We start from the raw sequence: 17,795 nt of genomic DNA on the forward strand, positions 1-17,795 counted from the left end.
ACAGAGACACTGTTCTCTGGGGCTTGCTGGTCACCATGCTCAATGACAGTATTCATCATGCTGCAGCTAGTCTTTGCAGGAGTTGTGGACGGACCTCAGTGACCACCCAGCACCTACTGCCAGAGCTACAGCTTTACCTGGTCATGGTCTTTTCGCCTTGATCTCCATGTTCTTCTTCCTAGCAGTGACTCTGGCCATAGCCTCGTGCCTGCAGTGCTCCTCCAGCCCTGCTTTCAGCCTGGTCCAAGCCTGGACTTGGAGTTGCTCCCACTTCAGCAAGAGAGATTTGCCCTATTCCTACAGTCAATATGTGACTTCAGATATTGCAAAGTCTTAATTTCTTCAAGTTAACGCAGAAACGTCTTTCAACTAGATAGTTTCTGTAGTACCAGCAGTGAAGCCTTAAATATTACATTGGATTCAAATGTATTCCTGTGAGTTTTAACACTTTTATTTCATAAATATCATCCTACTGTAAGCAGTCCTGCTTATTTTTTGTTGTCTTTAGGGGTGTGGGAGAGCTCTACAAGTTTACTTGCTAGTTTCTATGTATATTTTGATTTGTTTCATTAGCCCAGAAAATTCCTTTGGGCAAAACTTTGTGCCTATTAATGTATGTTCTGAAAAATTATGTTTCTGGCTAAAGAGTTCTTTCCTCGAAATATTGAAGGAGGTTCACTGCATCTTTAAGTTTCTGCTCTTGGGCTCCATTATATTTGTCTTTGAGAAGCTGGGAAACTGTAGATTTGGTTGTGTAAGAACATAGAGTCTCTCTCCAAGAACTATTCTGGCCTTTGATTGTTTCCTTTCATCATTTTCCAGAGCCTTCTCAGTCATGGTGTCCGTGGGTTGGCTGCCAATATTTGGCCCAATTTGTTCCTAAAAATGTCAGCGTCTGGAATGCAGAGATCATTCTTCCCTAACTTCTGTGTAAGGATAAATAAATCACACTAAGCCCAAGACACTTTAGTTAGTAACCTTTTACTAATTTTGCAATGAGTAAAACAAGGAAGGCAATACAGTTTTAAAATCTTGCTGTTTTAGAAAACCAACTTCTTTTGGAGAAAATATTAAGTGTGGATGTAGGAGAATACATATTATCCTAATATAGACTATCCAAAAATAAAGATGTGGCCTTTTTATTTTCAATTTTGAAAAATATCACTACCTCTTGTGTCTCTTAAATTTAGTCTAAATTAGATACTCATGTGACATTTTTCCAATGAAATTCCAAGAGCCCAGTGGTTTTTTTGTTGTTTGTTTGTTTGTTCGTTTTGGCCATGTGGCGTGGCACGCGGGATCTTAGTTCCCCGACCAGGGATCAAACTGCTGCCCCCTGCAGTGGGAGCATGGGGTCTTAACCACTGGACGGCCGGGGAAGTCCAAGCCCAGTGTTATTTTATTCAAAATATATTACTTGCAGCTGAGTTGAAGGTCTTTTAAAAGCCCATATTAAAGGTCTTTTTAAATCTACATAATACATAGATGCTTCAGTAAAAGAGGAAAAATAGGGATGGAATAAAATATGTCCTTCAAAATTCCAAGGTTTCTGCTAAATATTCAGAGTGCAATGGATAGGAAATGGGATAGTCCAATTTTTTAAAGTCTTGCTTACACTCTAAAAGTTTATTTTTCCTTTCAGTTTTTTTCATCCTTCAGTCAAAGGGCAGTTGCTCTTCTATATGGCCTGTGAAATTATCAAGTGGTCAAGATGTACTACAGAAGAAGTGGAGGGATGATTTGTCCCCTTTGTGATACTTCCTGACTAGCAAACGGAAAGCAGATAGGTTGGGAATACTACTGGAATATCCAGGATAGCTTGGATTCTACTGTATGTTACAATTAAGCAATATGTAGATGTAATTAATTAAATGAACATAGCAATTTCTCCTTTTCATAGTTATAATGTATAATGCTTAACTATTTCCTTGACAATAAACTAAGACTTAAGGAAAGGTTGATCAGGTTAATGAGAAGAGAAAGTTCAAGTATTATCTAGGAGTGCAGTAACTCTTTAGGACTCTGGGTGCCGCTGTTCACCAGTCTGGGAGATAAAGGCAGCGCACGCGTGCGCACACACAAACACACCGAGGGGAAAAAAAACTTCTTAGAACCTCCATCACTGCCAGATTGAAAACAGACTCCTGAGGCTGCCCAGATCCTACTTCAGGACCCCTTTCTGCTCTGAATTCTCCTGAAAATTCGGTTAATTTAGACTCAGAAGAGCAGAGAAACAATACTGTTGGTGCCAGACTGGGAGAAAACTACGAAGCAAGAGAGCAATGACGATTCGAGTGAAGGTGCTCGGCTGCCGCAGGCTGGTCTTGCTGTTCCTTTTTCTGGGGCTGTTGTTGGAAGCCCAGGCTGGGAAGATCCGCTACTCGGTGCCAGAAGAGACAGACAAAGGTTTCTTTGTGGGCAACATTGCCGAAGACCTGGGACTACAACCCCAGGAGCTGGCGGAGCGGGGAGTCCGCATCGTCTCCAGAGGTAGGACTCAGCTTTTTGCTCTGAACCCGCGAAGCGGCAGCTTGGTCACCGCAGGCAGGATAGATCGGGAGGAGCTCTGCGCTCAGAGCCTGCAGTGTCTGGTGAGTTTTAACGTCTTGGTAGAGGATAAAATGAAGCTTTTCCCTGTTGAAGTGGAAATAATTGATATTAATGACAACACTCCCCAATTCCAGTCAGAGGAAGTAGAATTTAAAATGAATGAAATAACCACTCCAGGTACCAGGATCCCTCTACCTTCTGGGCAAGACTTTGATGTGGGTATGAATTCGCTCCAGATGTACCAGCTCAGCTCCAACCCTCATTTCTCCCTGGATGTGCAACAGGGATCTGATGGGTCCCAACAGCCAGAGATGGTGCTGCAGAGTCCCCTAGATAGGGAAGAAGACGCTGTCCACCGCCGCCTCCTCACCGCTTTTGATGGGGGCAACCCAGTCCGTTCAGGAACCCTCCGAATTCGAGTTCAGGTGGTGGATGCAAATGACAACGCTCCAGCGTTTACTCAAGCACGGTACCACACGAGTGTCCCTGAGAACGTGCCGCTGGGCACTCGGCTGCTCACGGTAAAAGCCACGGACCCAGATGAGGGAGCCAATGGGGAAGTAACATATTCGTTTCATAATATAGACCACAAAGTGGCACAAATATTTCACTTGGATTCTTACACAGGAGAAATATCAAATAAAGAACCTCTAGATTTCGAAGAATACACAATTTATCCAATGGAAATTCAAGCTCAGGATGGTTCAAGCCTCATGGCCAGAGCTAAGGTGCTGGTCAAAGTTCTGGACATAAATGATAATGCCCCAGAGGTGACCATCACCTCTGTCACCACTGCAGTCCCAGAAAACTTTCCTCCTGGGGCCATAATTGCTCTTATCAGTGTGCACGACCAGGACTCTGGAGACAATGGTCACACTACGTGTTCCATTTCTGGAAATCTACCCTTTAAATTAGAAAAGTTAGATGATAATTATTACCGTTTAGTGACAGAAAGAACAATGGACAGAGAACTTACCTCCCAGTACAACATCACAGTAACAGCAGCAGATCAGGGAACTCCGACTCTATCTACCGAAACACACATTTCACTGCAAGTGACAGATATCAATGACAACTCCCCTGTCTTCCTGCAGGACTCCTACTCCACCTACATTCCAGAAAACAACCCCAGAGGTGTCTCCATTTTCTCTGTGACTGCCCACGATGCTGACAGCAATGAGAATGCACGAGTCACTTATTCCCTGGTGGAGGACACCATCCAGGGGGTACCTCTATCCTCCTTTGTCTCCATCAACTCAGACACTGGAGTCCTGTATGCGTTGCGATCCTTCGACTATGAGCAGTTCCGGGACCTGCGACTAAGAGTGATGGCTCGTGACAGCGGGGACCCGCCGCTCAGCAGCAACGTGTCACTGGGCATATTCGTGCTGGACCAGAATGACAACACACCTGAGATTCTGTACCCCGCCCTCCCCACTGACGGTTCCACCGGTGTGGAGCTGGCACCCCGCTCTGCAGAGCCTGGCTACCTGGTGACCAAGGTGGTGGCTGTGGACAGAGACTCGGGCCAGAACGCCTGGCTGTCCTACCGCCTGCTCAAGGCCAGCGAGCCAGCGCTTTTCTCGGTGGGGCTGCACACGGGCGAGGTGCGCACAGCGCGGGCTGTGATGGATAGAGACGCGCTCAAGCAGAGCCTGGTGGTGGCGGTCGAGGACCACGGCCAGCCTCCTCTCTCTGCCACAGTTACTCTCACAGTGGCGATGGCTGGCAGCATCCCAGATGTGCTGGCCGACTTGGGCAGCATGGAACCCTCCACCAACCTGGACAACTCCAGCCTCACGCTGTACCTGGTGGTGGCGGTGGCCACGATCTCCTGCGTCTTCCTCGCCTTTGTCATTGTGCTTCTGGCGCTCAGACTGTGGCGCTGGCATACGACGCGTGTGCTCCAGGCTTCAGGAGGAGGATTAGCGGGCGTGCCCGTCTCTCACTTTGTGGGCGTGGACGGGGTGCGGGCTTTCCTGCAGACCTATTCCCACGAGGTCTCGCTCACCGCGGACTCGCGGGGGAGTCACGTGATCTTCCCGCAGCCCAACTACGCGGACACGCTCGTCAGCCAGGAGAGCCGTGAGAAAAAGGATTTTCTATCAGCACCCCAGTCTTTACTTGAAGATAGAAAGCAAACATTTTCGCAGGTAAACTTGTGTAGTAAATTTATCTAGGTAAAAATAATTTCTGAGTTTACTTACTTGCTTTCGTTCTTTACTACTAACAGTTCTCTATTTCCCACATATCATTATAGCTTTCTATTTACAAATCCTGGGAAATCATTAAATGTTTATATCCGAGTATATTTATCATTGTTCTTTCATTGAAAAGGAGACTGTAATTAATCATAATGTAGGTGGTTGGGATAAAGAGTTGTGGAAAGAGCACTTCATTAGAAACAAGGAGATTTGGCTTCTAAAGTTTTCTTGCTTGCTTCTGGCCAAATAATTTTATTTTTCTGGCTTTACCATTCTCTTATCTAGCAAGGATTGGGTTTGACTAGAAAAGGTCCACCAATATTAATGTGACTAATACTGTTTTCAAATATCCTTAAGTTATAAACATCTCCTAATTTATCCTTAAATTTAATGTCGATGTCATCTGTCGGGGTGCTGTTTTATTTGGGGACATTTGAAAAGGTAAAGATTGTCTAAAGTAGTATTTTTAAGTTGTGTTAATATAAAATTATGGAAATCTAGGTAAGCTGCAAATTTAAACTCTCTTAGCCCTTTGTTTAGTCATTTATTTTGACATGTTTTATGCATGCTCAAGAATACATCAACTGTTTTAAGTAACTTATGAAATTAAGTAATAAAATGAATGACAGAAAATTTTCTGTGCAACTTGAGAAATAGTTTGAAGCCTCCTGATTTGTATATTATGCCTGTAATGTAAACAACTAACAAAAATCAAATATATATTCCATTTTAATGTGTGTAAGCTCTTCACAAGAAATGCAGCATAGGGGAGTAAACCTATGCTTTGATATACTTACTCTGCTCCAATAAATTAAAGATACACATATAAAATAAAAAAGAAGAAAGCAGAAGCATAGTCAGGCACAAATAAAAGATAAATGGCTAAACGGACCGAAGATGGGACAGAAAGTGGTGAGCCAGGCTAAAACTAAAGTGGGAATTCTAGTCTTGGACTTAGATGAGATTGTTCAAGCAGTGTAATAGGGACAAAAGGGCTTCGGGCTAAACAAGGGACCTGAGCCAGGCTTACTGCTTGAATCCAAAATAAGCAGTTAGGCCCCTTGGCTAGTTAAAAAGGGGGAAAGTCACATAAAAACATTACCTACCAGTTCCCATGGTCATAACTTGTTGCAAGCTAAAGACCAAGGGAGTGAAGTGGACACAGATGCTGGCTTCAGAAAATGAACACTAAATCTCTCAGACCTGAGCTGTGATATTCAGAATACCACTGCTGCATACCATTAAAGTGCCATTAAAATACCTAGTTATGGCCTGGGACCTGGAGAATTCTGGAACTTACTTTTGCTAATGAGAATTTTCTGCCAACAAATTATTATTTTTTAGGTAATCTTTATTTTCTCTGATGGCTTTAAAAAAATTCTCTCATTCTTGCTGTATGTCTAAGTGTGGATTTTTATTTTTATTTTCTGTTTGGTACCAAGAGTATACTCTCAATGCCATAAGTTGTTACAATTTTAAATTTTCTCAACTTTTTTAATTTAAAACTTTGCTTCTGTGTATATATAAATGACCTTTTAACCTATTGAAACACCAAGATTGCCAAGTTGGTTGATTTTTTAAATCCATCTATTCTGCTGACAAGATACATGCTTAAAATAAAATTATACTGAAATACTGAAGATAAAGATGTCGATACATACGCACACACACCCTACACACAAGAAAGCAGTCATGTCAATATTAATATAACACCAAAGTAGTGTTTGAGGCAACAACATTAGTGGTGATTTTTTTAATGAACTGATCATACTTATAAAAAGAACAGACAACCAAAAGGATATAAAAATCATGAGCTCCTATCACCAAACAATATAGCTTTGAAAATAATACAGATTATTTTCAAATCTGAAATTTGAAAGAGATTTTAACACAGTTCCATAAGAAATAATACATCACACAGGGAGAAAATTACTAAGCACACAGCATATTTGAATAACAGAATCTATAAGCTTGATCTGACAGATTTGTTGGGTATTTGTATACACAACAAATATAGAATAGCCAATTTTTACATGAACATATGGAAAATCGACAACAATTTACTACATAGTCATCACAAAAAAGGTAGAGCAAATTTCAAAGTACAAATAATATACATGCCTTATGTAGTTAAATCACAAAGTGGCTGGTGAGGAAAATAAGGAGGGATTAGTAAAAGGGTACAAACCTTCAGCTGTAAGAGGAATAAGGCCTTAGGACATAATGTATAGCGTGAGACTACAGTTGACAGCACTGTATTGTATAATAGAAATTTGCTAAGAGTAGAACCTAATGCTCTCACACACACACAAAAAGGTAAATATGTGAGGCGATGGATGTGTTAATTAGCTCAGTAGAGGAATCCTTTCACAATGTATACATATATCAAATCATCACGTTGTACACTTTAAATATCTTACAATTTTATTTGTCAATTATACCTCAATAAAGCTGGAAAAATCACAAAGCAAACATTTTAAAATAGTAAAAGGAAACAGAAAAGTTTGGACATTTAAATCTACATCCCTGAATTACTCTTGGATTTAAAAAATCACAATGAAATAAAAACTACAAAAATTAAAATATTACTTATTAAAAATTGTGGAATGCAGAGAAAAGAATATTTAGGGGGTAAATCTATAGACAACTGTAAGAATTTCAAAAAGCAAATGATTTAAAACAAGTGAATTTAGCTTGCCACTCAAGAAACAAAGCAAGAAAGATATAATATTAGCATAAATTTAAATAAAATAATAGGAAAAGTAACAAAGGGTATAAATTATTGAAATGCAAACAAGGAAGAATTATGATGATGAAGCAATAGAAGGCGACACCAGTGGGGAGAAAATGAAACTTCTGTCAAGTCCAGTACTGGGACTAATATCGGCTTGTCAGATGGCATGATTAAAATTCGTTTTAGAGATCTTAAAAGAAACCCCCAAATTCTGATTATAGACAAAGACCTGGAAAAGAGAAAGGGAAGGAAAAGCAAGTAAGACTAGGAAAAAATAAAACAGCTTAATATGAAGCAAGAAGCATGAGTGGGAAATAATATACAGAGTAAAACCAGATGTTGTCAAAGACAAACAGAAATCTTTAGAGAACTACAATAAGGGATGTCGAGCAGTTATTTAATGAGACTCAAAAGTATCAAAACAATGTTGAAGAAAAAGTTTTAAAAAACAAACTAGAGGCTCTACTAGAAAACATGGTGAGTTAATATCAATTGTTTCCAATAAATATTTCATCAGTGTTCTCAGAGGAATGGGTTAAAAATGAAAAAAGTTCAATGGGGAAGAAGCCAAAAGGCATGAAGACTGAAATGAGAACAGAAGTGTGCAATCTCGCTCAAGAATGTTGATTCAAAATTGTATCTACTATATATGTAATATTTATAGCTTATGACTAAAAGGGGTTTATTACTTAGGGATGCAAGAATATTTCAATATAAGAAAATCTAATAATATAAAACTTCATATTAGGAGATTGAAGATAAAAAGCCATATGTTCATTTCAATAGAGGCATAATAAAGGTCTTGAGAACATTCAAGACATGATTAAAATCTTTTAGCAAACTGGAAATTTAAGGAAACATCCTTAACCTGATAAAGAGTATCTATCAAAAACTTATAGAACTACCCAAAGCAATCTACAGATTCAGTGCAATCCCTATCAAAATCCCAATGCCTTTTTTTGTATAAATAGAAAAAAATCCATCCTAAAATTCATATGGAGTGTCAGGGGACCTCAAGTGGCCCTAACAATCTTGAAAAGAACAAAGAACAAACCACCTTCAGTTTCCTTAATGTTCATGCTGCCTCTCACCTCCAAGAATTTGTACTAAGGTTCTAGAACACTACTCCAGCCTCTTTCTTGATCCAGTCATCCGCTTTAGGATCCAGCTTCAATCTTGTCCTGGAAAAGTCTTTCCTGACCCCCAAATCTAGGCTGGATACCCTTCCTATGTATTCTCCCATTGCCCAGGGTTTCCAACCATCATAGCAGTTACCATACTCTATTAAAATACTCTGTTTACTTTACTATGTCCTCCCTTATCCTGTAAGCTTCCTGAGAACAGGGACTGTGTTCATCAGGTGCACCATTTCTATCTCCAGCATCAATCAGGCAAAGTGTCAGGGCTTAATTGGGTAGTCACCCAATTAAATGTCCGAAAATTCAATAATTTAAATACAGGTTTTGGGGGGAAAATACAGGTTTTGAAGTTCAATACTAAGCCATTAAGCACAGAAATTTAAAATATGTAACATTAGAATATAATGTAGCTAATGTTTTTAGATTAATCTTATTGTCTCTGAATATAAAATAAGTGGTTGAAGATGTTTGGCATAAGGGCAGAGGCTGCCTTGATTAATGCCTCCAGCGTTCAATGATACTTTCCTTGCAACTACTATCAAGGTCACATTCATTCACACCATTCTTATTCATTCTGAAAAAAAGACTCCTGACTTGAGAGAGCTACTTTTAAGGTATCTTAGAACTGTAAGATTCTTCAAAACAACTTGAAAGTCACAGGGGCAACAAATAATAACTTGGGTTTACCTGAAAGAGTGCAGAAATTACTTAGGCCTCTGGGCGTCGCTGTTGACCACCTAAGAAGTAAGCCTGTGAGACATCCACTCCAACATTACGGCTCGCATAACACAAAGGGCTGGGCGTTTGGCCCGCAAGCTTCGGGAAGGCAAAAAAATTAAGTCCAGCAGCCCACTACTCTCCACAGTTACCTGGGTCCCGTGAATGCTGGTCATCTCAGACCCTGAGGAATAAAGATTGGAATCCCGCCCTGGATGCTGGAAGTTGCCTGGGAGAAAAGACTGCAGCTCAAGAAATGGCGGCTCTGCTAAAGTTGCCAAACCGCGGAAGGCTTGCCCTGCTGTGCCTTCTTTTGGCGACCCTGTGGGAGGCTGGAGCTGGGCAGATGCGCTATTCTGTGCCAGAAGAGATCGAAAAGGGCTCATTCGTGGGTAACATCGCTAAGGACTTGGGGCTGGAGCCCCGGGAGCTGGCGGAGCGCGGAGTCCGCATCGTCTCCAGAGGTAGGACGCAGCTCTTTGCTCTGAACCCGCGAAGCGGCAGCTTGGTCACCGCGGGCAGGATAGACCGGGAGGAGCTCTGCGCTCAGAGCGCACGGTGTCTGCTGAGTTTCAACATACTCCGGGAAGATAAATTGAGTATTTATTCAGTAGAGGTGGAAATAACAGATATTAACGATAATGCCCCTCGCTTTGTAGTAGAGGAACTGGAGCTAAAAATCAGTGAATTGACTATGCCAGGATTCCGGATCCCTCTGAAGAGCTCGCATGATGCAGACGTCGGGGAGAACACCCTCCAAAGGTACGAACTTAATTCAAATGACCACTTCTCCCTGGACGTGCGAAGCGGAAAAGATGGGAATAAGTATCCAGAGCTGGTGCTGGAACGCGCCCTTGACCGTGAGGAAGAGGCCGTTCACCATCTCGTTCTTGTGGCTTTGGATGGGGGCGACCCTGTCAGATCTGGCACCTCCCGCATCCGCGTGATGGTCCTGGATGCGAACGACAACGCGCCTGTTTTTACACAGCCCGAGTACCTTGTAAATGTTCCAGAGAATACTCCCGTAGGCACCCGGATACTCACAGTGACCGCCACTGACGCAGATGAGGGATACAACGCTCAAGTGGCATATTTTCTGGAGAAAAATCCTGAAGAAACCTCAGAGGTATTTGAGCTCAAGTCATCATCTGGAGAACTAACGATCACAAAAAGCCTAGATTATGAGGATGCCAAATTCCATGAAATTGATATTGAAGCTCAGGATGGTCCAGGCCTTCTGACCAGAACGAAGGTCATTGTCACTGTTCTCGACGTAAATGACAATCCCCCAGAATTTTACATGACATCTGCTACCAGCTCGGTTCCTGAAGACTCTCCTCCAGGAACCATAATTGCACTTTTCAATGTACATGACAGAGACTCTGGACAGAATGCATTTGTCACATGTTCACTCCCGGAGAACCTTCCTTTCAAATTAGAAAGGTCAGTGGACAATTACCACCGACTGGTTACAACCAGAGTCCTTGACAGGGAACAGTTTTCCTTATACAACATCACTGTGATCGCTAAAGATGGAGGGAACCCATCTCTGTCCACAGATGCTCACATTTTGCTGCAGGTGGCAGACATCAATGACAACCCTCCCACCTTTCCCCACACATCCTACTCTGCCTACATTCCAGAGAACAACCCCAGAGGTGCCTCCATCTTTTCCATGATGGCCCATGACCCCGACAGTGATGACAACGCCCATGTAACCTATAACTTGGCTGAGGACATCATTCAGGGGGCACCTCTGTCCTCCTACATCTCCATCAACTCTGACACTGGCATCCTCTATGCACTGCATTCCTTTGACTATGAGCAGTTTCATGAACTGCAGTTGTGGGTGACAGCACAGGATGGCGGGAACCCACCACTCAGAAGCAACGTGTCTCTGAGCATATTCGTGCTGGACCAGAATGACAACGTGCCAGAAATTCTGTACCCCGCCCTCCCTACCGACAGTTCCACGGGTGTAGAGCTGGCACCCCGCTCTGCAGAGCCCGGATACCTGGTGACCAAGGTGGTGGCTGTGGACAGAGACTCGGGCCAGAACGCCTGGCTGTCCTACCGCCTGCTCAAGGCCAGCGAGCCGGGACTCTTCGCGGTGGGGCTGCACACGGGCGAGGTGCGCACAGCGCGGGCCCTGCTGGACAGAGACGCGCTCAAGCAGAGCCTGGTGGTGGCGGTCCAGGACCACGGCCAGCCCCCTCTTTCAGCCACGGTCACGCTCACCGTGGCAGTGGCGGACAGCATCCCCGAGGCCCTGGCCGACTTGGGCAGCATCAGGACCTCTGCCAACCCCCACGACTCAGGTCTCACACTCTACCTGGTGGTGGCGGTGGCCGCGGTGTCCTGCGTCTTCCTCGCCTTTGTCATTGTGCTTCTGGCGCTCAGACTGTGGCGCTGGCATAAGTCGCGTCTGCTCCAGGCTTCAGGAGGCAGGTTAGCGGGTGTGCCCGCCTCCCACTTTGTGGGCGTGGACGGGGTGCGGGCTTTCCTGCAGACCTATTCCCACGAGGCCTGGCTCACCGCGGACTCGCGGGGGAGTCACGTGATCTTCCCGCAGCCCAACTACGCGGACACGCTCGTCAGCCAGGAGAGCTGTGAGAAAAAGGATTTTCTTTCAGAACCTCAACTTATACCTGAAAACAAAGAAGAAACTTTTTCTCAGGTAAACTCTCTTCGTAATATACCTGTGAGCTACTTTGCTAAAAGAAATAAATTTACCTAATTACTTAGCTGTCTCCACGGTTTACCATACCTTTTCTATTTCACATATTTCTTTGCGGATATATTCAATTTTTAGGAAATTAGTCCTGGTGAATTATTTCTTAGTAGTTCTAAGTGTTCACACAGTGTAAACAGGAAGAGGAGCTAGAATCATTGTGTCATGAGTATAAATCAGGAATTAGTAAGTGAAGGTGATATTTAGGTTATCAAAAGAGCGCTGCCTTAGGAACTGGCATGTCTGGTTTCTCATACTTCTTTCTCATCCCTGAGGAAACCATCTCATCCACCTGGATCAACAATTCTTTCCTAGAAATACAAATGTTGACTTTTATGTTTCCCCAGATGCCTCCCTCCTTTAAAATTTAAGGCTTTTATGTTTATTTATATTTGTTTATGAATAATGAAATACTTTAGTTGTTTTCTTCTCACCCAGTCTTAATATTTTTCCTTCAGTTTGGCAGTGAGATTCTTCATTTTTCTTGATTTGCATGATCTTCCCTATTAAAAGGTGCAAATTTAGAAATATATATGCTTCACCGTGTTTCAGGAGGGTATGTCATGGAATCTCTGTTTAGTTAAAAATCTCATTAGCAAAAAAAAAAACAACAAACTCATTAGCCTCTAAAGTAGCTCTTTGTTCCTTTAAGAAGTGATTGAGTTATCATTTGCTCTATAATACATGGTTTGTATAATAGTGAAGATGTTTCTGTTCCGTGTTACTTTTTTTAAAAAATTTATTTATTTATTTATTTATTTATTTTGGGCTACGTTGGGTCTTTGTTGCTGCACATGGGCTTTCTCTAGTTGCGGTGAGCAGGGGCTACTCTTCATTGTGGTGCGTGGGCTTCTCATTGTGGTGGCTTCTCTTGTTGCAGAGCACGGGCTCTAGGTGCGCGGGCTTCAGTAGTTGTGGCTCGTGGGCTTCAGTACTTGTGGCTCGCGGGCTCTAGAGCACAGGCTCAGTAGTTGTGGTGAAAGGGCTTAGTTGCTCCATGGCATGTGGAATCTTTCCAGAGCAGGGCTCGAACCGTGTCCCCTGCATGGGCAGACGTATGGCAGGGATATCCCCCCCCATTACTTTTATTTTTTCTCATATGTGCAAACCACATTGCCTTTTTATCTTTAAAAATAATATATATCCTCAAGGGATTCAGAGACCATATCAAATTATTGCCCCTAAAGATTGTCCTTTTACATTTCTCTTCTCAAAGTTTCCTACTCACAGCAGCTGTTAAAAATGTTTCCAATTCCTCAACCAACATAAGTCCCCCTTACAACCAAGTTTTCCTTCCCCATTCCTCTTCCCATGTTGGCTTTTAGTATGTTAGTTATATATTTAATAACAGAGAACAAAAAATATACTAATATTATATATAAATGGGATCATCTTTTATTTGGAAATAATCATGTACTAAGTCATGCATCTAATGGTATTGTCATTCTTTAAGGTGCTGTGATTCTTTATTGTTTAAAGGCATTGGAGGGAGAATTGATCTGAAACAATGCATTCCATTGTCTTACTACTGTTACGTAATATTCTTCGAGATAAAGTTGGAACTCACTGTGGAATAATATGTCATAACATTTTGCAGGTAAATAAAGTATGAACTGAGGAAAATTGAATACAAAATTCCTTTTAGTGCTTATAGTAACTCTTCCTGAACATAAATGCCTTATACATAGGTATATAATGCATCATGATTGAAGTGACAAATGAATTCCTATTTCTGTGCTTGGAGAGGAAAACAAATACAGGAAAAGAGTTTCTGGCATATAAAACAAAACTTTATCTCTACTAGTTTCAGCTTTTCAGTCCTTAAAAACATCTTCATACTCTAGATTTAGGCAAAGTGGACTACTTTCAGTACCCTGAAGTTCTGTGGTTTCTCTCTCACATCTAGGCATTCCCATGCTCTCCTCTCTCACATCCAGGCCTTATCCCTGATCCACTCCTCTCATGTTTCTTGGGGAAGCCTTTGCTAACCTCCAAGGCCAGGTTGGAGGCCCTCCCATTGCCCTTGGCTTCTCCCATTATGGTAGTTATCTCAATGCACTGTAATTCCTTGTTTGCTTTTATATCCTTATAACTCTGTGAAGGAAGTGGCTGTGTTCATATCGTTCACCTTAAATCCCCAGATTTTGTCATACACTCAGTTATATGTGTGTTTAATGAATGGGTTAAATGGAAAATATTGAAACCAAGATGTCAGGCTATCAAGGACAAATTTCAAGAGGCATGCCCTATACATCTGGCTGATATTTCTGTGAGGTTCTTAAACTTTGTCTGAACATTTCAAAACAGTAACTTCAGCATGTTTGAAGCAATATTAGTGATCTTAAGATTAGCTCATGGCTTCCCAAGGAAGATAACTTGAAGTCACATCCTTTAACATATAGCGATTCAGTTATGTGAAATAAAAACTGATCTCATTACCTCTGATAAAAAGAATTTCAGGTGCTGAGAAACAGAAAGTCTGGCTTAGGTTTGTCTAAGAGGGTGCAGTAAACGGTTATGCCTCTGAGCGTCGCTGTTCACCACTCAAGGAGGAAAACGCCACTGAAGAGCTAATCCATTTCCTTGTTTCCAAAGAGCAAAGAACCAGCAAATCACACTTACAAGATCCGAGGCTGCTCCAAAGCTCACCCTTTCAGTCAGCCAGCTCTGTAACCTATAAATTAGGCCCACGAAAGGGTTATTTCCTTGAGAAAATAAGACTGAAGTCCGTCGTGAGACACTGGTACCCAATTCAGAGAAAATAATTCACCGAAAAGGAAATGACCAATTACCTGAGATTCAGAAATGGCGGAGGACTGGCCCTGCTGTACGCGCTTCTGGGGACGCTGTGCAAGACCGGATGCGGGCAGATCCGCTATTCGGTGCCAGAGGAGTTGGAGAAAGGCTCCTTCGTGGGCAACATCGCCAAGGACCTGGGGCTGGAGCCCCAGGAGCTGGCGGAGCGGGGAGTCCGCATCGTCCCCAGAGGTAGGACGCAGCTCTTTGCTCTGAACCCGCGAAGCGGCAGCTTGGTCACCGCGGGCAGGATAGACCGGGAGGAGCTCTGCGCTCAGAGCGAGCGGTGTCTGGTGAGTTTTAACATCCTGGTTGAAGAAAAATTGAAAATTTTTGAAGTAGAAATAGAAATTAAAGACATTAATGACAATGCTCCTGATTTTCTAACAGAGGAATTGGAAATAAAAATTGGTGAACTAACGGTTCCTGGAACTCGATTTCCACTTAAGACTGCATTTGACCCAGATGCGGGCATGAACTCTCTGCTGAACTATCAGCTCAGCCCCAATGAATACTTCTCCCTGGCTGTGAAGAGTGTCTCTGATGGGGCCAAGTACCCAGAGCTGGTGCTGCAGCGGGCTCTTGACCGTGAGGAAAAGAAAGCTCACCAGCTTGTCCTAATTGCTTCTGATGGTGGCGACCCTGTTCTTTCTAGCAACTTGTGCATCCAAGTGATAGTGCTGGATGCAAATGACAATCCACCAGTATTTACTCAGCCTGAGTATCGAGTAAGTGTTCAAGAGAACTTGCCAGTAGGCACCTGGCTGCTCACGGTGAATGCCACTGACCCTGATGAGGGATTTAATGCTCAAGTATCCTATGTACTAGATAAAATGCCTGGGAAAATCGCTCAGATTTTTTATCTCAACTCAGTGACTGGGGATTTATCAATATCACAAAGCCTAGATTATGAGGATGCTACTTTCTATGAAATTAAAATTGAAGCACAAGATGGACTAGGTCTCCTTTCAAGAGCTAAGATTCTGGTCACAGTTCTGGATGTGAATGACAATGCCCCAGAAATTACGATTACTTCTCTCACAGGATCAGTCCCAGAAGAGGCTACTGCTGGAAGGGAAATTGCCCTTATCAACGTGCATGATCGGGATTCTGGGCAAAATGGGCAAGTTACAGTTTTTGTTCTGGGAAATATGCCATTTAATTTAGAAAAATCAATAAACCGATATTACCGCTTAGTGACAGCCAGATGCCTGGACCGTGAACAGGTGTCCGAATATAACATCACTCTGAGAGCTACAGATGGGGGAAGTCCGCCGCTGTCCACAGACACACACATCACCCTGCATGTGGCGGACATCAATGACAACCCACCTGCTTTCACTCATGCCTCCTATTCTGCCTACATTCCTGAAAACAACCCCAGGGGAGCCTCCATCTTCTCTGTGACCGCCCAGGACCCTGACAGCATCGAGAACGCCCACATCACCTATGCACTGACTGAGGATGCCTTCCAGGGGGCGCCTCTTTCCACCTACGTCTCCATAAACTCGGACACTGGAGTCCTGTATGCCTTGCGCTCCTTCGACTATGAGCAGGTTAGAAACCTGGAACTACTGGTGACAGCCAGTGACAGTGGGAACCCTCCACTCAGCAGCAACGTGTCTCTAAGCATATTCGTGCTGGACCAGAATGACAACGCACCTGAAATCCTATATCCCACCATCCCCACCGATGGTTCCACGGGTGTGGAGCTGGCACCTCGTTCTGCAGAGCCTGGCCATGTTGTGACCAAGGTGGTGGCAGTGGACAGAGACTCAGGCCAGAACGCCTGGCTGTCCTACCGCCTGCTCAAGGCCAGCGAGCCGGGACTCTTCGCGGTGGGGCTGCACACGGGCGAGGTGCGCACAGCGCGGGCCCTGCTGGACAGAGACGCGCTCAAGCAGAGCCTGGTGGTGGTGGTCCAGGACCACGGCCAGCCCCCTCTCTCTGCCACAGTCACTCTCACAGTGGCAGTGGCTGACAGCATCCCAGACGTCCTGGCCGAATTGGGAAGCCTTAAGCCCTCAGCAGACCCTGACGACTCAGGCCTCACACTGTACCTGGTGGTGGCGGTGGCCGTGGTGTCCTGCGTCTTCCTGGCCTTTGTGGTCGTGCTGCTGGCGCTCAGACTGCGGTGCTGGCACAGATCGCGTGTGCTGCAAGCTTCGGGAAGTGTACCAGTGGGCGTACCCGCCTCTCATTTTGTGGGCGTGGACGGGGTGCGGGCTTTCCTGCAGACCTATTCCCACGAGGTCTCGCTCACCGCAGACTCGCGGAGGAGTCACGTGATCTTCCCGCAGCCCAACTACGCGGACACGCTCGTCAGCCAGGAGAGCTGTGAGAAAAGCGAGCCTCTCCTGATATCTCAAGATTTACTTGAAATGAAAGGAGATCCCAAGCAACTTCAGGTGAGCTTATTTCTTTCTTTGAACATTATAAAGAACAGTTATGCCAGTGTGGTTATTATAAAGCTTTAACACACATTTATTTGAAAATAAAGCAATGTGGTCGTCATTGATTCTTTTGTTTAAATATATGTTCCTCTCTTCTTCTGGGATTGTGATGGGGCTGCACTTCCTGATCTGGTATGGCTGAGTGGGCCTAGTAAATAGTTCTGACCAATACATTGTAAATGGAAGTATGTGAATCTCTTCCCAAACGAAGTTCTAGTTGCCATTGTAAGAATTACCAGATTTCTAACTTACTCTTTGAAATTGTGACTGTGCCATCTATCTGGGTCCTTGAATAACTACAGTGACAGAAGAGCCCTGTGGTTGACTCAACATTGATCTGTATACCTGCAATAAGTAGACTTTTTTCATTTTAAATCACTGTGATGAAGTTTGTCACTCCAACCTACCTAATCTATCCTGATAAACAGGCATATATATATATATATATATATATATATATATATATATATG

The 17,795-nt window shown here is 43.5% G+C and overlaps 1 protein-coding gene across 8 annotated transcripts in view; it reads left to right on the forward strand.

The window, feature by feature from the left end:
• The window catches only part of LOC132362582 (protocadherin gamma-C4), a 189,315-nt gene that overhangs the window by 11,156 nt on the left and 160,364 nt on the right, over positions 1-17,795 (forward strand). For 2 of the 8 annotated variants that reach the window (XM_059917320.1, XM_059917321.1), the window contains exon 3: positions 3,645-4,703. In XM_059917320.1, coding sequence (XP_059773303.1) covers positions 3,645-4,703 — 1,059 coding nt within the window. Of the gene's footprint in view, positions 1-1,960; positions 4,704-9,600; positions 12,022-14,670; positions 17,280-17,795 lie in introns of those variants that run through there. The other 6 variants (XM_059917315.1, XM_059917319.1, XM_059917307.1 and 3 more) reach the window with 6 other exon arrangements.

Source organism: Balaenoptera ricei, chromosome 3 (genome assembly GCF_028023285.1).
Source record: "Balaenoptera ricei isolate mBalRic1 chromosome 3, mBalRic1.hap2, whole genome shotgun sequence".
NCBI classification, from domain to species: domain Eukaryota; kingdom Metazoa; phylum Chordata; class Mammalia; order Artiodactyla; family Balaenopteridae; genus Balaenoptera; species Balaenoptera ricei.